Below are 27,712 nucleotides of genomic sequence, written 5' to 3'. Positions count from 1 at the left end.
TCTCTGTTGTATTAATGAGAAAAATCTTAATAAATAAACTATTAAAAAAAAAAGAATTTTGAATGAGTTGCAATTTGTCAATACATTTTTTTGGGAGACCAGAGAAGAGAGCATTACAGTAGTCTAGCCTACTGGTGACAAAGGCATGAATAAGTTTCTCAGCGTCTTGTCGGGGGGCCAAGCCGCGCACTTTGTTGACATTTCTAAGATGGAAAAAAGCAGATTTTGTTATCTTGTTGATGTGGGGCTCAAAGCTCAAATCCGAGTCTATGACCACACCTAGGCTAGTAACCTTATCTTTAATGTGCATGCTTAGGTCACCTAGGCTTGAGTGGAGTTTTGCACATTTTTTCTTAGGCCCAATGAGCAACACTTCAGTTTTATCCTCATTTAATTTTAGGAAGTTACTGTTCATCCAATCTGTGATGGCAGACATGCATTTAGTCAAGGCATGAATGGCAGTGGTTTGGCTAGGCTCGACAGAGATATATAATTGAGTGTCATCGGCATAGCTATGAAAATCAACATTGTGCTCTCTGATGATGGAGCCCAGGGGCAACATATAGAGAGAGAAGAGGAGAGGGCCCAAGCAACTACCCTGAGCAACTCCAAAAGGCACATCATACTTGTTGGAGACGTATTCTCCGATGGTGACAAAAAACTGCCTTCCTGTAATATATGTTTTGAACCATTTTAAGACGTGGTCGGACAGTCCTACCCAAGATTCAAGACGGTCAATTAGTATGTTATGGTCTATCGTGTCAAAGGCTGCACTGAGGTCGAGGAGGATAAGTGCTGAAACTTTGTTAGCGGCAGTGCTGAGCCTAAGATCACTTATTATTTTGGTTAGTGCTGTTTCAGTGCTATGGTTGGCTCTAAAGCCTGATTGGAATTTTTCCAAGATATCATTCCCAGCCAGATGTTGATTAAGCTGTTTAAATACAACTTTTTCTAGTACCTTGCTTATAAAGGGGAGGTTTGATATAGGTCTGTAGTTATTTAAATAATTCTAATCTAAATTTGTCTTTTTTAGGAGTGGCTTTACCATGGCTGTTTTGAATGAGCTTGGAAAAATGCCTGTAAGCATAGAGGTGTTAACAACTTGCAGTAAAGGTGCTGCTAAGCAACCAAGTATGTTTTTTAGCAGATATGTGGGGATCGCGTCAAGGCGGCAGGTAGACTGCTTACTTTCCCTGACTATTTTACAGAGATCGTCCTCTGTAGTTGGACAAAAATTTTGGAAGCTCTCATGTCTCCTAGGGGGGTTTTAACCCTCCCCTCTGTGTATCGCCTGAGTGGTCGACATAAGTTGCTGCGTTTCCACCTTGGATGCCTTCTCTAATGTCTGGAATATTTTTATTAAAAAATCTAGCAAATTCCTCGCACTTGGCATGTGATGCTGCATTTAGGTTGTTATTGCTATGTGTTGGATTAAGCAGGTGGTCGATAGTGGAAAAAAGAACTTTAGCATTATGCTGGTTGTCTGTTATGATTTTGGAAAAATATGCTTTTCTCTCTGAGCGTACAGCATTATTGTAGGAGGAGATCTCATCCCTAAGGGATTGTCTATGGACTTCTAATTTTGTTTTCCTCCAAAGACGCTCGGTTGCTCTGCATTTTCTTTTTAAGGCTCTAAGTGAGTCATTCATCCAAGATGAATACCTAGCTCTGGTTCTTGTCGTCGTTCTAATTGGAGCTATGTTATCTAGAATTCCTCTTAAGTTGTTGTTGAAGCTATCAACCATTTCATCAGGTGTGCAGTGACCATTTAGTAGGTCACCTGATTTGATGAGGTCTGAAATCTTAAGCTCAGCAGAGGCATTAATGCGTCGTCTGTGAATGACATTGTTGGGTGTGCTAATTTGTGTTGAAATGTCAAAATAAAAAAACACACAGTGGTGGTCGGAGAGGCCGACATCCGTGACCGATATATTGTTGATATCAAGCGCATGTGAAATAACAAGGTCAAGTGTGTTGCCTTTCCGATGGGTAGGCTGTTCTGTAACATTCTGGACGAGACCGAATCCATTTAATGTGTCTAAAAAAGACTTGGCTATTGCGTCATCTGATTTATTTACGTGGATATTAAAGTCGCCAGCAATTATTGCTTTATCATAGTTAGTAAGTACGTCGGACATGAAGGTGGAGAAATCAGACAGAAATGCCGAAGAGAATTTCGGTGGGCGGTACAGAACAATAATAATCAGTTTGAGGTTTGCTTGGACCCTCATTGCCATGTATTCAAATGAAGAGAAAGAGCCCAAATTTGTCTTAGTACAATTAAATTTGTTGGAGAAAAGTATGGCTACGCCTCCGCCTCGTTTATTTGGTCTCGGGGCGTGAAGGATTTTGTAATCGGAAGGGCAAGCCTCAATAAAAGTCGTCGCCCCGTCGTCTTTAAGCCATGTTTCGGTAAGAAACATAAAGCTTATGTTTTTGTCCGAGACCAGCTGGTTTACTACGAAGCTTTTGTTGGTCAAGGACTGCACGTTAAGTAATGCAGCATTAACATTCAAAGTAGTAGAGCTATTGTTAATGCGTTCAGGTGCAATCGTAATTAGGTTGTTGTGTACACAACCAGAGGGTCTACATCTTCGAGCTCTCCTACGGGTAGTGACAGCGTGGATAGCTAGTGGAGTAGGCCTACTCTCTGTTGGGCACGCAGTGTCTATGTTGGTGTAGTGCTTTGGATTTGAAACACCTGTTAGTCAATCCAAGGACCGATGGGCTTGTCAAAGTCCCACAGATAAGTTACCTATCACATCTAGCCACTCCCTCCCCCCCAACTTTAAATCTATTTATGAAAGTGTAATAAAATGTACAAATTTCACTTAAATGTTTCATTACTGTCAGAGGGTGCTGTGGTGCAGTGCGCTAAGCCCCCCACAATTGGGCTTGCATGCCCACGGGGACCCTGGTTCGAGTCCAGCCAGGGTCATATTTTTTTTTGTAATTGGAGGTTTTGTGTTGACTATGCATTAATTAATATAAACGTTTGCCATTTTCTTTAACATATTTCTTGTAGTAGGCTTTTTTCCTAACCTCGTAACATATTATATATACAGCATTTACTGTATTGCATGCAAAACCATACAGTGCGTGGTAACTGTTGAGAAGTATGCTTGAAAACATAAAATCCAAAACCATGCAGTGCGCGGCTAACCCCTCTGTTAAGCAGTATTCATCAAATATAAAAACAAGGGGGTAGACAAAGCAGATATTACAGATATTTTTATTGGATTTAAAATATGTTTTAAAGGCCTCATACCCATAAAAACCACTTGTGCATTTTCAACACCTATGCTGCACGTAAAATATACCTCAACCTCCATTGCATACATCTTCTGAAGCTGAGAAATGGCAAAACTCATACAATAAAATACCTATGGATATACTTGTTTTGTTTGTACTTGCGTTGCTTATGCTGTACGTCTGATATAATGTATGACCGCACATGTCGAACAATACAAAAGAAAGACATGACAAAATGCAATGCAATGCAATGCAAGCTTTAGATGGCCACACTGTTGTCCACATTCTTGGGTTCCAGATAGGTGTAGGGGAGCACCAGTGTCTTGTTCCTCTTCTTGATGACTTTGGATAGCTCCTTCAGGTCGTTCTGGAAGTCCGCAATGACCTTGAGTGGGACGTCCTCATGAAACAGATTTTCTGGAAAATATCCCAGAGGGTACTGTGGAGAAGGATTCGAGATTTGAATAGGAAGTTTAAAATTCTGTAGAATCTAAAATATAAATAGAATATACCTAAAAACAAAATATGAAATGCAGTGATAGAAAATTAGTTAATATCCTTTAGAGATGTGTAACAGAGGCCAACTGGTAGAGTGTGACGTGGAACGTTAGACATCCCTCCCAAAGCCTCATAAAGTATTGGTAGCGCTGAGCTATCGGACCTCGTCATTTGACTCATCATGCTGTGCCTCCTATACCCGAAGTGGAGCCTTGACTGGTAGTTGGTGGGTTCAAGCCCCGAATGGTGGACAGCGCAGGAACACCTCAATTACAAATGTCATCAACACCAGCAGTCAATACATCAGCACATTTATGTGTATGGTAGCAGAAGGATTAGAGAGAATGTAATATAGTAGCTAGCTCAAATCCCACCATTACCAATAAGGATAACAGTGAGGGAACTATGAAATATATGTAATCTTAAGTGAGCGAGTAAACATCCCAAGTGTTGATGGCAATTAAAAAAAGCCTAAAATGACCAAAACTAATACTTTAACAATAACAACAACAATAATAACTAGATCGCATTTCCTCACAGAAATTTCTGTAGTATGCTTGCCCCTCATGCATTCTTTGCCCCTCATGTATGTGTTGGCCTTCATGCATCTTCAGCACACATACACCATATCACATTATCTAGCACAAATGCACCATCAGAGAAAAGCCAAAACATTTTTTTCCTTATTGTGGCACCCCCTGTAGACCAAATTGCACGTTTGCATAAATTTGGTGTCCACCCTTTGAGGGTAGAGGAGGGTAAGTGTACCAAATGGCCTTAAGTTCCTTGGCTTAGGTTCCTGGGCAAATAAGTTCGAAAACAGCCCAATCTGGCAACACTGATTGGCATTGGTATGTATCCTCTGGGGATAGTGAAGATAATCAATTTTGGTTGTTATACAACTGGGTATTGCCGAGATCTGAGCTTACTTCCTGTTTGGTGTCTTCGCCACCAAATTTGATTGTCTCCTGTTAGAAGATGGTGAAGGAATCTGAATATTGCCCCCAATCTGATACATTACATTTTGATGGCCAGGCATTGTTTTATCCGTGAAGGAACAACTCTCTCTTAGTTTGTAAGAGGCAATACAGGTTAATTTCCCAATAAGCCTCCAGGGGATAAAACAATGCCTGGACATCAAAATGTAATGTATCAGATTGGGGGCAATATTCAGATTCCTTCAATGGTTAAAGCAAATTGCTCCAGAAATTTAGCACGTATCTCAGACTGAATGTGCTAATCAGACAGAAATCGTGAACAGGGCGCCATTTTTATTGATTTTTACTAAATTCAAAATGGCGGCAAATCTTTCCTTGCAGAAAACAACGCCATAGGTTATGTTGGATTCAGCTTGGCCCAAGGATAGCAGGGAAACCAAGTATTTGAAAATTGGTGTAGTGAAGGGCAGTAGAGTTGCAGAGCCGGGACTCGAACCCAGACCTTCTGGGGTAGTAAACTGGGGCTCTGACAGCCAGACCACACACACAAACCTAGTGATGGTCACCCCATCACACTTCCTTCCCCTTCATCAAGCGCACCTGCACGCTTCACACACTTATGGTGTCCCTTGCGCAACTGCCCATCATGCTTCTCCCATCCGGTGTGCCCCATCATCAATACTTCACCCATCACTGGGGTCCCTCACACCGGGGTCATCAATCCTGGGGGTCTCTCACATGGAATTACGGGTCACACACAATGGATACCCTTCTGATGGCCTCACGGTAGCCATTCCACTTCTGACACCATTTTTAGCGAAGGGGAGTGGAGTTGCCCAGCCGGGCCTGGAAAACAAACCTTCTGGGATAGTAAAGCCCAAATCATGACAGTCAGAACACACCCACAACCCTCACACCGGGGTCATCAATTCTGGGGGTCCCTCACATGGAATTATGGCTCACACAAAATGGGTACGCTTCCAATGACCTCACGGTAGCCAGGCTGGTTGGCGTGACAGAACACACCCACAACCTAAATGATGGTCGCTACATCACAATTGGATCTACAGTTCAAAGTTACAGTTTTCCTGTTGGTGGCGGTAGAGAGTCTCCTCAAAAAGTACTGTCTCCAATCTGTGGGCCGAGCCAGACATTTTGGCACCTCTCTATGTAAAGAGGTACGGCTGTTTTAATGACTTGTAGAATAATAATAGCTAGATTGCATTTCCTCACAGAAAATGCTGGCGTATGCTTGCCTGTCATACATTTGTTGCCCTTCATGCATGCGTTGCCCTTCATGCATCCTTTGCCCTTCATGCATGCGCTGCCCTTCATGCATGCACAACAAACAGTTAACTGACTAGATATGAGGTACAGGTAACTTCCTGTTTGGCATCTGCCATTGGCCAAAATACATTTTTATTCATAGTAGCGCCTCACAGTGGCCAATTTGAACCAAATTTGCTATGTGTCCTCTGGAGGTAGTGATTCATGTGTAACAAATGTTGTTCTGATCTGACAAGCCTTGTCAAGATATGAGCTAACTTTCTGTTTTGACCGTGTTTGTGCCTTTGTTGTCACATTGGATTGGATGCTGTATGCTGATGCTTTCAGAGATTGCTCCATTTCATCATAGATGCAACACAGTCCAGTGGTGGTATGACAAGCTTTCTGTGACCAGGTCTGGACTGGGACCGAAAAACCAGAGATTCTTTAAGTATATAGAGATATGCCATTGTAATAGGTTGCTATGGGCACCTAACATGACCAAGTTCCGGTCTGCCTAAAGGGGCGTGTCATAATACTCCTAGCATTGAATAGAACAGTCCTTAGGTCTGCCTAAAGGGGGATTCCCTCCCCCCTCCCCCTTGCAATAATAGAACCCGTAAACAATGGGCCAATGGAACCTCTCTCTCTCTACTCTCTCTGGAAAAATGACCTGGGCCTTTTTTGGCATAGACAGGCCCCCAATAGATACATAGGCCACTTTCATACTATGTCTTCACTGGCTGAATCCACCACCTAAATTGAGGATAGACCAATGGGACTCCCCCTCTAAATTGTGGGCCAATCCCCAGGAAAACAACAACAACATCATCAACAGCATCAGCCCCTGGGGGCTGTTGGCCCACGGGAAAATGCCTTGTATGCCAGATGACCCGTCCAGGTCTGTCTGTGACAACCGGACACAAATTGTGGGAAGCATCATTTTTATTAAATACATCATGATTTGTCTTCACTCAAAAATTTCAGGAATGCCAAGAATTTGAAAATCTAAGCTCAATATGGGCCAGTATGGGGCAAAACACATTTTTCGCTTATTTTAGCACCCCCCTAGTGGTGGATTTGCAATAAAAACTATATATTTTGGGATAGTGTCAATTCTGGGCATAAAATTTGGTTCCATTGTAGAGATATTAGGTAACTTTCTGGTGTTTTCGCTGCCAATTTCTATTGGTTACTGTCTGCAGATGGTTCAATCAATCGGTCTGCAAGTCAGAAGATGACCACACAAATGACCTCATAAGTCAGAAAATGACTTCAACTTTTCATGACGAATGATTTTTACAAAATTCTAAATGGCGTTGGATTTTGACCTATAAACAGACCTCCTACCATGACCGGTTCTGCTGAAAGAATGCAGAAGTTGAACAATACTAATTGATTGATTGTAGGACAATAATAATAAATATAAGAAGAAGAAGAATGGTAAAAAGAGACATACAATGTGGTACGGACAAAACTGGTAAGGTACGCCAGTGACGAAGGTTCGATTCTTGCCCAAGGTAATTTTCTCCCCATCTCTCCCAACCCTTTCCTTTCCTGTCCTATCTCTACCATGATATTAAACAATAAATGTAATAAATGTATGTCCCAAAAAACCTATGAGAACTTACTCGGTCTGTTCCTTCCTTGCTTAACAGCCTCAGGACAGCGACGCCATTGACAGTTGTGCCGATGTCAGGTAGGGTGTCGAAGATGATGCACTCAGTGGTCTGGCCCTTGACTGTGGGAGGGGGTTTCCTGAGGGCAGTAGGGTAGTTTGGCATCCATCCGCCATACTCAAACTGGGGGGGGGGCATTAACAAGGAGCATTAACAAGGCAGGAAGTCAGTCAATGTCAATGTATAACCAATTAAAAAGTTAATTAAATGAAACTACAATTCAGTATCCGTTTACGCTCGTAGGGTATAAATCAGACTTACCGTGCATTCATGTGCTCTGCTAATTATGGTAAATATTAAATGCAGGCATGGGAAGGCACATGAACGACCCCCTTGTGGTATTTTCCACTGAAAATGTATGTACAAAAAATGTATACACATTTCCGCAACTGGATATTATCTACTCCCTAGAGCACATGAATGCACAACTATTTCGCCTTACCTAGCCTAAATGGTGTCCGTTGTGGTCTGGCCCTTGACTATGGGAAGGGGCTTCCTGAGGGCAGTAGGGTAGTTTGGCATCCATTGGCCATACTCATACTGGGGAGGAGGAGGGGTTCTTGTGGGGGTTAGGCTGGGGCTAGACTAGATACATTTTTTTGTCATTTAACTTTAATATTTTGATCCATTTCACTTTTTGGATCCCTTATACATACTCACTCATGTAATTATTTGAGGGATTATTAATATGTGTTTTATTTCTTAATAATTGAACATGTTTTGTTTACTTAAATTATTTTACTATTTTAGACAGCGCACAACGAGCTGCCAGTATGTATGGAACAAGTTTGGAATAAGTTTCACTTCACATAAATGCATTTGGGCTTGCCTTGCTAATCGCCATAGTAATTTACCTGTCCACTGTTGACAGCAGCATGTTGGCATGATGCAGTGAAGATCACCATGGTGACAAACTTGACAAGCTCTGCCAGTGTTTGGAAGGATGAAGGGATTCCTGTGTGGAGAATAAACAGACATTTCTGTGATAACAGGACAAGTACACCTCAGCTATACACACATACAGAGACACACTGTAAGCATTTCTCAAAGTGAAGTGTCTTAGCCTTGCTAGGATGAGGAATGCCCATTTTTCACAGATTTCACCAATAACTATTTCTAAGCAAAATAGCATGTGCTAACATGTGCAAAAGAAGTGAACATTTTATTTTGGTATTACATAAAAAGGCTCCCCTGCCGTAAGTAGGGTTGGGTTGGCTTTTGTCCCATTCAATATCCAATATGAAAGTCTCTTTACTGAATTGTGTTTTTGCAATCAACAAAAACAAAACACAACAAAAGCAAAAATGTTGATCATTGATAGCATCAAGCTTGTACCAGTTGCTAGTGCTACGGTAAATCATTCAAATATGCGGTACATTTCTCGACAATGTCGTTGCAAACTGAATTAGCAACTTACTTGGTTGAAATGCAATTTCCCTTTGGCAATGTTTAGCAACATTGTTTTTTTTTTTTTCAAAAACAGGATCCTGAATTGCAGCCACTGTATAATCTCACCTGAATATTTGTTGCCCAGAAAGCCATGGGTGTGTATCTCCCTGATCCAGGCGCATAACTCTGTGTCCTTTTGCACATGTGAACCACAGTGATAGTAGTGGGTCAAAATCCCCTCCACATACCTGCACAGCAGAAATACTAGTGTTAATATTAATCTTTATTTGTCATTATTTTTTTTACAGAGCAGAAAGATGTAAATATGTAAATGTTGTAAGATGTGAAACATAATAATCGGCTCTGCTGAATAAACGTTGTTAATAATCTCGATTTAAATTTTTATCTAAATAATCATGATTATAATTTTTTTGCATAATCGTGCAGCCCCACTGTCCACCTTCAAAGTGCGTACACATTTTTGGGAACAATACAATACTGGATTCTGTCACAGTTCTAGATACATTTTGGGGAATGTTTTCTTATTCTTATTAATGTAGCTGTATTATTTATTTATTTTTGCCTGTGATTATTATCTTAATGCAATCAACATACAACACAACACACAGTATTTAAAAAAAATGTCTGTAGCAACACACACACACACACACACACACACACACACACACACACACACACACACACACACACACACACACACACACACACACACACACACACACACACACACACACACACACACGCACACACGCACACGCACACAATGTCAAACAATGTTGAGCTTCCACAGTAACAGTACTTGCTGATGGTGTTCCACAGTTTGAGTCCGTCATCTCTGTAGTAGTAGTTGGGCACCGTCTCCAGGCCTCTCTCTTTGATGTTGTCAGGCAGGCAGAGGGAGCTGTAGGTCAGGGAGGCTGTGGCACGCTTCAGCAGCTCTGGCAAGGACTCTCCACCCACTCCGGCATACTACAGAATAGAGTACAATGTAGAATAGTCCTTTTTCAGTGATGCAATAAACAATTTAAATTAAAATAAAAAAAACACTCACACTCACACGCACACATGTACAGACACACGCACACATCCACACACGCACACACAGTGTTACTTGTTACCGTGGTAATGGATCCATCAGGTGATATCAGCTGACCGCGTGCCATGCTGTTGATCTGGAGTGTGTAGCGCATGTGAGGAAACAGGAGCTGTGGAACCACACACACACACACACAAACACACACACACACATGTATGAGCGTGTGTACAAACACATACACAAAGAAAGACTGAAAAATGAATGGAAACATCAAAGTGACAGTAAAGAATGGAGCAACACATGACTGCCTGAGTTCAAACTATTGTGCACTTGCTTTGAACATAATAGAACCAACACCTTGCAGATTGGATGTAGAGGAAGGTTTAGTTGTCTTGCTTGTGTGTACGTTTTGCTATAGAAATGAATAAATATACGTTTCCCTGGTATTGCTTTGCTGCTTACATAAATGTTATCTTATAGAGAGGATTTGGGGGAGGCAAGTTCTTTAGAATTGCCATGGTGAAGACCACAGAGAGCAGGGAGAAAGTCCACCTTGTTCACTTGCCCTCAAGGCTTAGGGGTCTTACACACCAAGGCGGTAAAGCGTCGCGGAACGGCCGCGTTTTTTACCGGCGTCTGTGAAAATACATTGAAACCTATCTGTCCTTACACACCAACCGGCGGTAGTCGGGCGTCAGCGTCGCGGGAGCCGGCTCCGCGCCGCGCTGCATTTGGAAAATAGAACTCGAGCGTATTTTTCACGTCGGCAACCGGCGGTGTCTCATTCAAATGAATGGCAAAGTAGCATGCTAGCGTTGGCTGTGGGGAGGGTTTTGAATAGGACTGGCCGTGCTCGCCGACGCTGTCAGTGTGAAAGGCAGAGAAAAACACGTCGGCCAAAACTAAGCAGAAATACCGCGTCCGTCCCGGGACCGTTCCGTTCCGCCTTGGTATGTTTTGGCCCTATGTTTGCCCAACACGTACATCACCTTAGGTGAGTATAGTATAGGTGAGTTCTCAACAGGTGAAAACCGACCTCATTCGCTTTCACACCGTTTGCGCAACATGTACAATACCTGCAGCGTTACTGAGCCAATACCTTGTACAGTGGATGCGGGGGAGGTAAGTTCCTCAGGGTTGCCACGGTGAACACCTCAGCCAACAGGTGCGTTCTCAACAGGTGAAAGTCGACCTCGTGAACGCCAAACTCTGCATTCCGCACAAAGATCTTGGCCAGATTCCAGTCGTTTTCGGAGTCCGAGGGAAGAAAGATGGGGTTATCTTCCTCAGGCTCCTGTTTCAACTGCAGATGAATGTATGAAAATAAAAATGAAATTGAAAACATAATAAATGAAGCCAAAAATCCACGAGTACACATAGTACTGATTTAATTGACAGTTAGAGTTACATGTGAGTGGTTAGCGGCTGCCTGCCTAGCCTGGTGATAAGATGCACCTCTGAGGGTGTCAGGCTTGTAGGGTTGGTGGTAACCAGCAACAAAGTAAGTAACCAGAGTTCTCCCACGCCCTCCACCTTGACAGAGGCACACTGCACTGCAGTTTTGGGATCCCCCTCTGGACGGATGAGGCAATTTTGTGGTATTGAGTGTTTCACCCATTAAGTCTAGGAGGAGCATCTGTGCAAATCAACCTTTAAAATCAGCTACAGCATCTCTCGTTTTTACTTTTACTGGCGTTTACAATTCTGTTTGATATTTTTCAGACCCATTTGATCTTGATGACTTGCAAAGTTGCAGTTGGGTGGTTGACGTGATGCCCTATTTTTACGTAGGCCTATACATTGGTTAAAAACCTAAAAAATAGTTTCCTCTTAAAAATGAATGCAAATGAAAGGAGATGTGGCACATTATGTTTCATATTAGTTTTAGATGAGAAGAAACATTTTTGTTCAGATTTATGTAAAGGTTATGTCAAACGTCCTGCGGTGTGACTATAACATTAATAAAACCTGGAATATATAGACCCGTTCAGAGTCGACGTCCTCATGAATGCGTGCGCATCGTCGACTCAAACACACCAGAGATATTGTAAGGATATTACGAGAGACTCCACTTTTCTGGGTGGTACTGCACTCTAGGGGGAGTGCAGACTCCATTCAGAATGAACAGGCTGCCGCACTCAGAGCCATATCTCGACAGCGGCCACTAAGCAACTGCAGGCATGGGTGAAATCGGGAGTGGTGATTCTGTATACAATACTGGGTGACAGTGCAGACACTAAAGAGAGAAAAACTCCCGTTCTGAAGCGTGTACATTGATAAAAAATAGAGATTCCGAAAAGTACACTTGTTATGCTATTTTGAGAGGGAAGAGGCTGTTCCAGAAGCATAGGAGATGTTTGTTGTTACAAGACATTAAATTACTGACTGGACTGATGACATCGCCAGGAATACCCGTGTCCGTCGTGCCCACTGCATATCTGAGGTTAGCTCGAGCATCCCTTGTCTTATTTAGGGAAAAAACGCCTGTCGAGTCTCTGTACAAGTGAACGGAGCATGGGCGGTTTTGAGGCAGAGGTGCGCACGCAGCCAAATTACGTCATACCTGCTCACAAACTCTAAAGGGGTCTATAGATCTATAAAATAAAACAACATTTTGAATAATTTATAAAGTATTTGCCATGATAATTATGCATTATGCCATGCATAAATATTAACTTGATATTAAAAAAATAATGTGAAAAAACCAAATGCACTAATATTAACTACAAGTTCAATTTCGTTACACAAATTACGTCCTGCGGGATTACATGTAAGTCAGGTTTGTGGACGGGCAGCTGCAAAGCCAACTACAAGGGTCTTGATTACAGGCTCCTAACCAGTTAGTACCTCAGTTATTGGAGAATTTAAGGTGACTATTACCCTCTTAACCAGGATTTTGAGATTTTAGCTGTTTTATTACCTATGTGGGTATGTTAGATCTGAATGAAAACATTACAATGCAAGGGGAGGGTCTTGGCTTTTCAATGTAACTAATTTCATCTTTGTATGTGTTTCGGCACCCTTTCCCAAAAAGGGCTTAGGACAAAATGGGTTAATATGTCTACATATAACACACTTATTGCTCAGATAGTAGATCAAAGTCGTAGTTCTGTGAGGTACATGTCTAAAATATGGTATATGTGGTATATGTATTGTTGCATTGGTAGTGCCTTCACTAGCTTTCTTTTGTTTTTTTCTTTTTTTTATTGCTGTATAAAGTGTGTATATAAATGTGTGATGTATTTCTTACTGATCTGTGTATTGTATTCTCTCCTATGGGCCTTGAGCCTGTTATAAAGTTTATATATATATTGCAATGTTTCTGTCACACAATGCTTAGGTTCATTTATGGAGTCCTGTGGTGTGACTGCTCTTATAGGAGGAAAAAATGATCATTTTTTATAAATGAAAACATATTAAGATTAAATGCAATATCTAACACTCATCAAACACTTCTGCCTTTGAACAATAATTCCATCCATTTTTTCAGGAATTGGAATATGTTTTTTTTTTTTAATGGTGTTACGCCCTTATTTATCAACCACCCAGTTGCCAAACTACAATCTAGTAATATTATGAAAATTCATTTGAATACAAATTTAAAAAAAAAAATCTGAGCTCATATCATTTGTATATATATACATATATAAGTATATGTATATAACCTCTTTGGATCATGATAATTCTTTGAATTAAATGAGATGAGGTCTTTACCTGAATAGCGATGGGAAGCAGTTTACCATTCGGGTTGGAGTACAGCAGTACCAGAGGAGCTGTTAGATACTGCTGCCTGTTGTGGACTACATTTCCCACAAGTCCGTGCAACATCTTGTAGTCAGCCAGGAAGATGTTGCCACTCTGGATTGAGTATGGAATAGATTAAAAGATAGATCTGAGATCAAAGGTTACATTACATTACATTATATCACATCACACTAAGATGACTTAGATTTGGGGTTACGTGCCTTGCTAAAGGGAGAGATAAGGGAGGGATTCGAACCTACATCCCTCTGATCTTCAGACCACCTCCCTAACCCTTAGGCCATGGCTGATATGACATCAGGATATGCATTATCAAGTCATGAACAGTCATCTCAGTTTGTAACAATACTCTACTCTGAGATATTAAAGTTATTATGGTTATCTTGCAGGGCCCTAAAGCAGGGAACAGTAGCCTAGAAATCTAGACGCCCCTAGCGACCGCAAATTGAATTTGCTCCCGGGGGCAGTCTAGCGGACCCCGGTCGTTTAGCAAGGCTGAAAGTTATCCGATGACAGGGCCAATCAAATCGCGAGGGGGGCCAGGCTACCTCGTAAACAGGAAACTTTCGAAGAAGACACATGGTGGCCTCCGTGCTACGTAATGCACGAAAGTGTTTAATTAATTAAAAAAGCCTGGATGATAATACATTTCGTGGCTGACATGGATTGATGTAATAATACACCATGAACTTATCGGACACAAATAGATCACAACACATTACCATTTGATCATTCGATGTTTTAAACTAGCTCGGTAAGCTAATTTGAGCATTTTACAGGACCAGATAGTCACACGCTATTTTCAGACCACTACTGTAGGTGTAGAATGAAATTGCTACCCCAATTTCTAATAAGACACATGCCATTAAAAACGAGACATTTGGGAGCTTTGAAAGTCTTTGAGTAGCTTACTAAATAGATGGGAATGACACCTAGTCTACCAAGCTAGTGGCTAGCTAACCTGTCGTCAATAACACAGAGCTAGGTATCCAGCCTTGTATTATATGCCTGCCCCAAATTCTAATAAGATCCATGTCATTAAAAACGAGACATTTGGGAGCTTTGAAAGTCTTTGAGTAGCTTACTAAATAGATGGGAATGACACCTAGTCTACCGAGCTAGCGGCTAGCCAACCTGTCGTCAATTACACAGAGCTAGGTATCCAGCCGTGTATTTATGGGTATACAGCTAGCTAGCTAACACCGAACATGCCATGTTGACAACAATCATAAATATAACCATTTAACAAGCCCCAAATTGCTCAACATTTCGCTGGTTGATCAAGGAGGGCAGTGTGGTTGAAAACGAGGCATTTTTGAACTGTGTAAGTGAAAACACGATTTATTAGGAAACTTGTTTGTGGCTGTGGTGATCACACGCATTCACTGCTATGACAGCTCGGAGTTGCCGCTTCACCTACAAAGGGGCGTGTCGCGTGTACGTTCTGAAAGACAGCTGTGACGTTACACAGAAGTGTGTGGGGATTGGTTGTTCCGTGACGTTGAGTGCCAAGACAACCGTTTATCCCGCCCACACTCTCTCCCAGCTCACCTAGACCCTTGTACAGCTTTTTGCTGTACGGGTCTGGCTCGCTAGGCTAAGGGAACAGGGAAAGACCAGGGAAAGTAATGGATTAGGCTACTTAATATGCAATATCGTTAGCCATATTAGCAAAGATTTATCATTACAGACTGATTTTAGCTACCTAAATGGATTGGGTTTGAGATCGGGTGCTTCCTGGGGCAACTCTACTCCCCCTTGCAACAGTCACTTATGATTGACCACAGATAGGAATGCCATAGATATTAACACTAGGGGGTGCATCCAAAAATCCCTACTGCCTTCCTATGTAGAAGGCAAAACATAAGGAAGCGCCTATGTAGTACATACAAATACCATAGTAAGCTTTCAACCATAAGGCAAACAGTAGCTAGCAGGCTTGTACGAAATTCCGAATTGGATGAATTTGAATTCAGAAGTAATGCCATAATATGAACACTAGGTGGTGGTGTTCTATGTACTTTCAATTGGTGGTGTAGCTTAAATTCAAAGAAATTCAAGGTAATAACACCACCTAGTGTTGGTATTATGGCATTACTTTGAATTCAAATTCGGTCAATTCGGAATTTCGTACAAGCCTGGTAGCTAGATTACTTTCTCTGTCCTGTCATATTTGCAGTAGGCAAATGATTAATACTTCGCTATCCCGGAAGCCCGTGGGAGTTTGACAACTGAAGGCCATTGGTCATTAATGCCATCAGGGCCAGGCCCCAGGCGACCAATACGGTTCAAAGGTTATGTAACGACTGTGCTGTAGTACGTGTACATCCAATTTGTGCTTACTAGTGGCTGGTTTTCTATACAGAAGCTACTGGTCAAGGCGCAGAGTGGTAGCTACTGCTAAGGAGGCAGAGCCAACCACAGGTTTCGGATGCACCCTAGAGGTTTTCTTGTTCAGCCTTCCAGCATGACCCAATCCCAGGCACCGTCCATCTTGGGCCAGCATCGAGATATTTCTCATAGATGTCGCCGCCACCTACAGGATAATGTGCGTATTGCCTTGTTTCAGATTGAGGACAGCAATACCAGCAGAACAGGGTGATCTCGATTGAGCAATTCGTTTTGATACAAGAGACAATACACTATAGAAGCGTTCATATCTATGATGTTTGTCTACCCTGATCTCCTGCATCAAGGTGCTTCCGCCCATGGAATCCTTCACCATCTCCTCGGTGATGGGGAAGTTCTTTGGCAGCTTGGAACAGCGCTGGATCATCATGGGGTTGAGACCATTCAAGTACTGGGAGCCAAAGAACTCATCCTTGTCCCAGTTGTCCCTTACATAGTCTGCGAAAGCACATACACAGTCAACATTATAGGGAGCTTTTTTTCAAGAGACTTTCTCAGACCCTGTTTACAAGTACAGTATATGCATACTTTTTCCAAACACATCAGTTTCGAATTCTTGTTTATACCTAAACAGAGTTAATTCATGGTTATATCTAAACGGAGTTGTAGAAATATCCTCTTAAATATTTTTTTCTAAATATTGTAACGGACTGCCTCTCCCTCCTCTGGAGAAAGAGCGCAGCGTTACTATGTCTAGACTACACTTCCCATGACACCTTGCACTTCAATCACGGGAGTGGTCCATGGGGCACCTAAGTCTCCACCCCTTCCGGGCGGCTTGTGGGGCTGGCAACGCAAAAACTTTTGACTGGGCTGTAATGGACTGATCAAAGCTATTTTCCGACCCACCTCGCATTTCCACATATGCTGTGCCTCAGAATTAATAACAACCAATGGTGTGCTTGTTGACTTCACTTGGCAAGCGATTTTTGAGTTGTGTGTGTGCAAAAATATGTAATTATTTGGACTACACAACAGACGTCGCATGTCCGGCGTGCAGCCACTTAAGCCACGGTGCAGCGGTAGGGTTGGCTGAGCCTCAGTTCACGTCAGATATGCGAGGCGCACGTGTAGTCTCCAACACAGTTTTGCACAAAAGCTAAAATAACGTTTCTTGCGTGTCGAAAATGAGTGGTCTTACGACGCAAATCCAAACCTTTCAAATTCACTGTCATCATATGTGAAATCCGGAGCACATGCCAAACGGGATGAGGATTTAGCTTGACTCGCTCCATTAACTCGCATTCAAAATTTTGAGAGCTCCAGCCCCATGGATCGGAAGTAGAAGGGCGTGACTTAGATGCCCCATAATTAGGCCAAGTTCAACTTCAATGGGGGAGAGGCTGTCGAGACATCCACATGCAAGCAGCGTGAGAGAGATCGCAAAGAGTGTGCAGCCAAGAAGATTGCCTTTATCCGGACCAAGAGCGTGAAGACTGAACTGCTAGGACCTCAACAGTGTTGCGGGCATGTCTGCGTAAAGGGATCCTCGTCTGTGAACAAGTGTGGACCAGGACATGCCAAAAAGGACGTTGTCAACACAAGCTTTGTTTCATGCAGACCCGGAGGTCATTCCCAAGCCAACCACTTTCGCTGTCTGGATACCTCCAGACCTGGGCGAATGCATCGGTAAAGAAGGACGGTAAAAAAGGTCTCCAATCTTTGCACACCTGGCTCTTCTGTTCTACTCTCTACTCGCTCCTGCTCACAGCTCTCATCCGCTTCATCCAACCATCTCTCCCGTTTCAAGTGCATACACAACTCACACGCACCCACACGCACACACATACACATACACACAAACAAGTAAGGACATTATTGTTTTGTATGAGCGTAATTATGATTTGAAAAGAATGTTTTGTGTAATTTGAAATTGAGAAGTGCACTAAAAATAAGAAGATGACTTTTGTGTCGAACTGAGTTTTTTTCTGGTCACTGGTTATTTACTCATGTGGGAGTGTAACGCAAGTTAAACAGACAGCAGTGTTCTCGCTGCCTGGTGCCCAACTCAAAATAATTTGAAATCTTTCAAATATATGGCACCGTTACAATATCCATTCAGGGAGCTGAAATACACCTGCCAACAGTATTTTGTATGTTATCCACATGCCGTGTTAATACGTAAACAGAAAACAAAAAGTCATCGTGTTTTAAATCATACGTGCAAGCAAGCCACTAGCTACATTTTTTAAGTCCTCTGTGGACATGACGCCATTATAAATAATAAAGAGTTTTAAGGGCTTTGGTCAAGAAAGGTTTGTCTTTTCTCCTAACCCTTATGGACCTTACTAATTCATATTGAAATTATAAAATAAATTGAATTATTATTGAAATAAACATTAATTAAATTATACTTTTTATACAGCTGTTTTGGGGTCTTAAAAAGTTTACAATTTACAACTTAGCTAGTTAACACATTGACTCCCAAGTCACCTAAAAATATGTTTTTGCCTTCCATGCGTTGGCTCCCAAAACATAAAATTACGTTTTTACGTTTTTTTAATGGATTCTGAATCTACACATACTAATGCACATTCTGTGATTTTCGTAATTATGTGATGAACAGAACTGACATAGATCATGAAAACACCTACAAATTCAAAACTCCAACAAAGTCAGGATCTGGATATTTCATCATCTGTGCATGTTATTGTGTTATAGTGTTTTTTTTCTCAGTTCGAATGGTGAAAAACGCTATTTCTACCTAAACTAATTAGAGATGAATAACTTTGGAATGGAATAGGCTAGGAACAACCCGTAAAAACATACAGAAACCTGCTATTTTGGGCTTTCGAACGAGCCCTGACATGTGTCTGGTTAAAGACAAAATATCCAGTGGATGTTCAGAAAATGACTACAGCTAAAATTTCAAAAAACGTCTGGTATTCAATGTGTTAATAATATACAGTATGTCACAGAAGTGAGTACACTCTTCACATTTTGGCAGATGTGTAAGTATATCTTTCATAGGACAACATCGAAGACTTTACACAATGATTAGTGACCTGTTAACAACAATATAACCACTTAAATTTGCCAACACGGCCCCTTCTCAGACACTCTCTACAAGATTTTAACCTGGGATGTACTCACTTTTGTTAAACGTTGTCAAACTTTAATGGCTGTATTTTGATTTTTTTGTGAGTGAACAACAAACGTAAGCGGTTATACTTATATGATGTTAACCGGTCACTAATCATTGTGTCGAAGTGAAATGTCTTTAATGTTATCATATGAAAAAAAATACTTACAAATCTGCACAATCTGTAACATACTGTACATGTATGAAGAGTTTCGTTCCAAAATGACGTAAGCACCTTTTTAACTTTTCTTTTATTATTAAAAATGCTTATTATTACTTATTCAGACTTCTTCGTTGCAAAACTGGAAACTTAATTATATCCTTCTGTATATAACAGCAGTATTTGCTGGAATCTCATTTTTGAAACGATAACATGAACAAGATAACACTACAACATTATGTAGTGAGCCTATTTATGCTAAAAGGATGTAATTACAATTATATTGCTACAAGTGCCCTAATCAAAAATTGTAGCAGCCACCCTGCAAAAGTTCTCTGCAGGACCATACAATATTTCCTTGTGCCCAAGTAGCAGCAAAAAAGTAATACAGTGTTTCAGTTAACATCATTAATGAAGAAAAAAAATCATACCAAGAGTTTTGTTTTGAATGACCATATCTTTCAGCAGGTCATCATGACAGGTCCACGAATACTGGCTGCAAGACAGCCCCATCAAGCCCAGTGCAACCAACCTACACACACACAATACACATCCCTAAATACACAGCACATAAAAGCAAAGTACATAAACACACAGCACTGCACAATAACTGTAATACTAAAGACAATAAAACAATATTAAAATCATTTCTAGATATTTGTGTGTGTGTGTGTGTGTGTGTGTGTGTGTGTGTGTGTGTGTGTGTGTGTGTGTGCGTGCGTGCGTGCGTGCGCGCGCATGTTCTTTCTTACTGTGTCCCTGCAGTGTAAACAAATTCTGTCTCCTTGGTGAAGGAGAAGCGTAGTTCCGCTGGTAGCTCCTGGGCACTTTCGTAGTGGACCACCTGTGGCGTTCCCTCCGCGTATACGCGCCATTTGCACGCACACACACACACACACACACACACAAACAAACATATGAACACAAGCCTCTGTGGTTTCTTTCTCGTATTCGCATCATCTACATGTACGTATAGGCCAAGATTATTAGCTCAAAAATAGGCCCAACCCGGAACAAATTACCGGTAACAAGCTGGATTTCTCAGAATGTTCAGAATACCTTTAGGAACAACATACTCAAGATGGCATCCAAATTATATGATATTATAGTGTTAATGCCATAACTTCTGAATGGGTGAATGGATTGTCACAAACTTTGGGGTGCTAACACTTTGTAATTACTAAGTGATGTGATTTAATTTTGGAGGCCATCACTTTCAAGATGGCCGATATTCAAGATGGCCGACATTTGTTTGTGCCATCATTTCCGAACGGTTGAACGGATTTCCACCAGATTTTGCGTGCTAACACTCTATAGTAGGTACATGATCTGCCAAAAATTTGGAGGTCCCAGTGACTGAAATATTACAACACGTTGTACACAATACATATAGATATTGTTATGATAAGTAGTGGAGTCTGTTATGGGAAAAAGGCTATTACCGTTACGGAGCTGACAAAAGCGTCAAATTTTGCATGATGCTTCCTTAGGACCCCCTCAATGATTTAAGCCTAGGAGCCCAACTGAAATATTACATTTTCATATCAATCAAGTGAATAATCCATGTGCATATGAAGTGTCAGTGACAACTTGGATGATCTACTTCAATAAGGCCAATACAAAGTAAAATATATGCTGATTTGTGTTCAGATATGTATATATTAAGTCCTGAGTGTACTATGGAGAGATAGGGACCTTTATGCTTAGGAAATTAAATTATGAATAATTAATATCCAATACAACATGCATAGAGTATATTGACAAATACTTTGTTTTAAAAGAGCAAAATGGTAACAAAATGGTTTCTGTTCTACTTTGGCCTTTAACCTAGACAACATGTGGCTACATAACCACTTAATTTATTGATTGCTCGTTATTTCTTATTTGTGAGTGTGGTCCTTTGTTTAAAACGTGTCTGTCTGCCTTCCCTCACACACACACGCAAAGTATTTCAAACACTTTAAACAACAGCATAGCAATCACATTGGCTTTGGAGCTTTACAGCTGTCAAAGTAGCCTATAAGTCATCAAGACTATACTGTACTGTACTATAGTGTAATGAACAGTAATATATTCTACTGTACTGCAATGTACTCTGCTGCACTGTACTGTACTGTAATGCACTGTACTGTAATGTACTGTACAGTAATATACCATACTGTATTCTACTCTAGTGTGCCATACTGTACTATACTCTACTAGCCTGGTGAATATTCATATATCAAGAAAATGAGTAATGGTTCACCTTTATTAATATATGCCATATGAGAATTGTTGCTTTATATTGATATTTCTCCTATAGGTAAGGGTGGTAACGGTCAGTTTTGAAGTAGCAATTGAGGTACTCAATAATCACTGAGGTAATGTTAATGCAACACAATTAGGCTACTAGGTGAAGACTTGTTTGCAAATTCTGAAAAAAGAAATTCATTTACCTCTGTCTACTTGCTGAACTCCTACTTAGAAATAATTTTCTTAATTTCATTTCAACTGAAGATATACATTGAGTAATCTATAATGCTATTCTTAAAGATGACTGAAATGCACTCACTATGCACAATACTACCTGTGAAGATAATAGAATTTGGTGATGTTATGGGCTATTCACACATATGGAGAGGTCTTGTCCCTTACTCTATCTCATGCAAATAAAAAGATGTTATGGAAATTAGGGGATGGAGAAGCTGCTACCTTGGACACCTTGATGCACTGACAGCTCCCCATTCAGTATGCTGCTGAGTGAGCATTAGCAGCTGTCTATTCTCACCGTAGTTTTAGTGTGGGAAATACTCTACTACTTTAATTCAGGCCAAGTATGAATCTTCTCAAATTGCTCACAATTACAGTTACATTTGATGTCAAGCATGTAAGCACAGACTCACTCATATAACATGTTAGAAAGATTGTTTCAGAGGGCCCCTAGGCTATAATTACTACATATACCCTAAAGAAACACCATGCAAAGTATGGTGCTTTTGTCACCTCCATAACGGTAAAACCCTTAACAGACTCCACTAAAGTTGTTATCTTTAATATAAGCATGTAATCGAAACCTAATGATGAAATTGATTCTACATCTACCATCAAAACATACATTTCCACCTTTAGACTGCTTTTAAATGACATTTCAAGCCTTAGATATGTCCAAATCTCCAAAATTTTGGAGGCCATCTTGAATTTTTCAGAGAGCCCAAGGGGGATTCCTGAGGACTTTTGATTCCTAAAGGTATTCTAAACATATCCTGACAATTTCAGCTTGTTACTAATTTGTTCAATCCACCCACTGAATTGTTATTGTGCTAAAACGTGAAAAATCATCAATTTTGGACCCCATCTGGGCCACCATATTGGATTTCTCAGAGATGCCAAGTTGGATTCCTCTGGATTTGTTGTATGTTGTTCCTATTGCAGTAGAGTGTTAGCATACAATATTTGGTGCCAATCCACCCACCCATTGAAAACTTATTACATGAAAACATTTAAAATATAAAAAATGTTGGACGCCATCTTGAATTTCTCAGAGAGCCCAAGGGGGATTCCTGGGGACTTTTAGTATGTTATTCCTAATTTGCCTGGTTAACACCAGACCTAATCACAAGTGTCTTTCAGATCGAAACGATTGTGTAGAACTAAAGGCAGTATGGGAGTTCCCAGGCTAATTCCTAATGGTATTCTGAACATATCCTGAAATGTTCAGCTTGTTAGTAATTTGTTCTGGGTGAAACTCTAATACTCTTGGCCCAGTAGCACAAAATGCAGTGTTGATTAAACAATTTAACATCTTGTACACTGTAAAAAATACCAGCTGCCTCAGACTTCCAATTTCATTTAAATCCTTATTATAAGTTGTACGAAGCTTTGAATTGCAGCTTAGAGTTCAAACAACACACACAACTCCATATAACTTACAATAAAGATTTAAATTAACTTGGAATACTGAGTGAACTTGTGGTGAACTGGTAGAACTGGTAGAAGTGGTAAACTTAATATTTCAAGTTAAACCATGCTGTTGCCATTGCGGTGTATATGCCAGGGCAGTCATGGGTGAGCGGTTAGGGCGTCAGACTTGCATCCCAGAGGTTGCCGGTTCGACTCCCGACCCGCCAGGTTGGTGGGGGGAGTAATCAACCAGTGCTCTCCCCCATCCTCCTCCATGACTGAGGTACCCTGAGCATGGTACCGTCCCACAGCACTGCTCCCCATGGGGCGCCACTGAGGGCTGCCCCCTTGCACGGGTGAGGCATAAATGCAATTTCGTTGTGTGCAGTGTTCACTTGTGTGCTGTGTCACAATGACAATGGGAGTTGGAGTTTCCCAGTGGGCTTTCACTTTTCACGCTTTCACTATATGATAATTAATTAACTATATAAGTTATTATGACTTATCACTGATGTCAGTTTTTAAAGTGTAGAGTGTATTTGGTGCCAGAATATTCCTAACATTTTGAATTAATACTTAATTACTGACACAACACAGTTACATGCACATGGATTCCTTCCCCTGCATATGCCATCCACTCACACTCTATCTCTATCTCTATAACTATCTGCATCTCTCTCTCTCTCTCTCTCTCTCTCTCTCTCTCTCTCTCTCTCTCTCTCTCTCACACACACACACACACACACACACACATACACACACACACACACACACACACACACACACACACACACACACACACACACACACACACACTGACCTGTACAGTTCCCTCAGCTCCTTCAGTTGGTTGGCCCTGTGACTCTGGTGTTTCGGGTGAGTGTCCTGGAAGTCCAGTGTAGCTGAAATCAACATGATACTGTATCAATAGCTACGTTAATACAGAGACACTTTAAATGCGATTAAATAAACTTATTAAATATGCATCATGCTTAAATATAAATTTAGAGGAGTTCGGGTTGAGTGTCCTGGAACCCTAATATAGCTGAAATTGACATGGTCATAACTCTAGATAGCCATGTTTATACAGGGGTACTTGTCATCAGATTATATAAACCGATTAACTACAACTATACATCCTGAAAACAGTCAAAGAATCCCCTTAAATGAAAAGATATTGGGGAATTTGGGTTGAGTATCCTGGAATCCCAGTGTAGCTGAAATTATTACCCATTACTATGGAGTTTTATTTCTTAAAATCGCACAAATTTGTCCTGCACAATAAAATGTACACCAGCAGCTCCATCCATTCATTACAGTCCATGACGTTTGTTGATCGTATCAGTAGAATTTCTATAGTCATGGACAGATTGTGAAATTAGGAAGCAGGTCAAAATGTCATTTTCCTACCCAGTCTCATCCAACCCATCCATGTTTGACACCAGACGGCAATTTTTGAGGAAAAGGGTCTGCTCTTTGTGTCAAAAAGTGACGCACAACTGAAAAATGCCCCTTCACGGCAGCATAACCTAACACTGATGAGGGAAAGGTCTAGGTCTAGGCGACCATGTCAATATGGGACACGCCAGGTGTGCCTTCGGTGTCAAAAAATCTGTCCATGGTCAAATGGCTACCAAAGAGTCCTTTTTTCACAGCCAATCCAGTGTTAGCAGAGAAATAGAATATAGCTGCCATCAGGTATTGTGACAGTAATCTTAACACAGAACCACTGACTGACTCGGCTAGACTGCCCTAACAGTCCATACCACACAAGCATATTGCTCATGGGCACACAGGTTTGAATCCAAACGTACTTCATCTCTCTCTCCCAACCTTTTTTGGTTGTCTCTACCTAATAAAGGATCACAAAGCCCAACAAATACTTTAAAACAAAAGTCGAAGTCAATTTCCCATTTGCACCTGGGTTCAAATCTAGCCTTGGTACTCTCACAACACTACCCTTTCTCTCTCTTTCTTAACCATTTTCTGTCTTCTCCCTAATGCCCTAATAAATGCACAACAGTTATTTAAAAACAAAATGATATTTGCCATACCTTTGGCAGGCCTCAAGACGAGGTCTTTTTCACAGCCAATCCAGCGGTAGCAAGGGAACAAAATGTCATCGCCCTCAGGTTTCTTGACAGTGAACTTATCACAGAACCACTGGTTGTCCCCCAGACAGTGCGTGGAACCAACCTTTAAGGTGAGGAGTTCTCCCAGCGATTTATCGCAGTAAATCGCAACGCTCCGCTCCTGCACACATCACACAAAAATATATTAAGGGTGGACTGAGATCGAAAAACATTTTTGGCAAAGACCAGCCCCACAAACAGCTCCCTCCTGCCTCCCTCTGCCACCCCACCTAAATTGAACGCTGGTCTCTAAGAAAAAAAAAACTAACACACGAAAAACAACAGCCCTGGCCCTAAGGACTTTTGGCCAACCATAAAAATGCCCTGTATATTAAAGTAACATTCTAGCCATGAAAGATAGTGGACACATTGGTGATGGTGTATGCAGCAGCAGTCTGTGCAGCGCAGCGTGCATGCGCACTACGGAATTAAAATGCATTCTGGTTAGAAAATTCTAACTAGAATGCATTGTAACACTGAAACGTGCATGCACACTGTGCAGACTGCTACTGCACGCACCACGAATGAGGCCACTATCACAACCATAGGATTGCAGCTCAGAACCTTATGGCACATGCTTTCTGGAAGAAACTCCTGATGAACCGTGTCTAACTCATCAATCTTCTGTATTACTCAGCAATCCTGTGTGAATTCTTCGCAGCCTATCGAGATTGTACTCCTTGCTGTCAACCTGAAAGCCGTGCAATAAAAGCCGCCACTGTGTCAAAGCTGGTGTCTCCTCATCTATTGCAAAATTGTCTGCTTTTTATTTCTCTTTCATATTAAAAGCCTCCTTCAAATTGCATTCTGGTCCAAATAAATGTTTTGTTATGCAATTGTAGCCCCAGTTATTGGGTCTATGGTGATTTATATGAAAAATCGTTGCACACTGGATAAGTAAATGATTTGGTACGTAATTTGAAAACGTCCTAGAAAGGGTGCCTGAAAAAAATCCAACAGGAAGTGAGGTATTCAAAATGGCCACCCATTTAATGTCAATTAAATTGATAATACAGCCCATCTACAAATAGCCTCCCCACTTGCTATTTGACCCATGCTTGCAGCTCACCCAGGGACGCTGTCGAGCGAGTGCAGCCCATATGGCTGGTGCTAATAACTCATAATTGTGCTCGCTATTTAGCCTGGGAACTCCCATACTGCCTTTAGTTCTACACAATCGTTTCGATCACTTGTGATTAGGTCTGGTGTTAACCAGGCAACTCGCTATTGGCTAAAACCTGAAAATATTATAGTGTGTTCTGAGAAACCGATGTGGACTTACATTAAATGTACAAGAACCTGGGAGTTATATCCTTCTGATTTCTTACAGGTTTTTGCAAGTCAGCCTCCGCTAGCATCTTGCGGGGTTAGCCCTATGTTCCCACGGCCCATTGGTCCCACATTGATAAGACTTTTGTGTTTTTTCAAAATTAGGCCCAATGGTCCCACAGCCCATTAGTCCCACAGCCCATTAGTCCCACATCACTATTAGTTTTTAATTCATTTTTAGGTCCGTTGGTCCCACAGCCCATTGGTTCCACAGCATATTCCTGCTGATCCATGTTCCCACATTCCAACGAAATTGTTCAAATTTAGGCCCTACTAATAGAGATAAAAAGGTGTTAAGTAACCCATTACAGCATGGCATACACATATTAACCTTAAATTATGTCCTCAAAGCAGTTTCGCATCTTGCTAACGAAATTGCTTTATGACAGTCATGATAACATTAACACAGCCGGTGAAAACGTACACATGAAATGAAACTGCTATCAAAATCAATTAGGGGGGCCCTACCAAATACTTTGAAGAGAGGTGCGGGGCCCCAAGCCCCTCTTTAGGGCCTGCAAATACCTTGAAATGGCCCTGATAGCACTGTATAACTCACCGAACCTGCTTCAATTCCTCGCAGCCAATTGAGCTTGTACTCATCGCTGTCGGCCTGGGAGCCATGCAGCTGCACAGAGATCTGGTTGCTGGTTCCGGCGAGAGCAATCAAGCCTGTGTAGGCCGTCACTGTGTAGCACGCCATGGCTGCACTGCAGAAAACACAATGTATGGATTAATATTATTAAGAAGAAGAAGAAGAAGAAGAAAAGAAAGAGAAGAAGTAGAAGTAGAAGAAGAAAAAGAAGACAGAGAGAAAGATAACCAGCGAGAGCAATCAAGCCTGTGTAGGCCGTCACAGTGTAGCACACCATGGCTGCAC

The 27,712-nt window shown here is 41.3% G+C and overlaps 1 protein-coding gene across 1 annotated transcript; it reads right to left on the bottom strand.

Moving 5' to 3' along the window:
• Positions 1-3,493: 3,493 nt before the first annotated feature.
• LOC134456732 (hydroperoxide isomerase ALOXE3-like) lies at positions 3,494-27,535 on the bottom strand. The gene is made up of 14 exons (XM_063208250.1): positions 27,392-27,535; positions 25,426-25,624; positions 24,192-24,273; positions 20,245-20,367; positions 19,924-20,024; positions 16,519-16,688; positions 13,794-13,937; positions 11,179-11,382; positions 10,162-10,248; positions 9,843-10,012; positions 9,149-9,270; positions 8,488-8,588; positions 7,586-7,756; positions 3,494-3,691 (listed from the first exon to the last, which is right to left on the bottom strand). Exons 1-14 carry the CDS (start codon positions 27,533-27,535, stop codon positions 3,512-3,514), a joined length of 1,998 nt encoding a protein of 665 aa, XP_063064320.1. The 3' UTR covers positions 3,494-3,511.
• Positions 27,536-27,712: the final 177 nt, after the last annotated feature.

This window comes from Engraulis encrasicolus, chromosome 1, assembly GCF_034702125.1.
Source record: "Engraulis encrasicolus isolate BLACKSEA-1 chromosome 1, IST_EnEncr_1.0, whole genome shotgun sequence".
NCBI classification, from domain to species: Eukaryota; Metazoa; Chordata; class Actinopteri; order Clupeiformes; family Engraulidae; genus Engraulis; species Engraulis encrasicolus.
The sequence above is the reverse complement of the archived record's forward strand: the minus strand, read 5'-3'. Positions and strand labels throughout refer to the sequence as shown.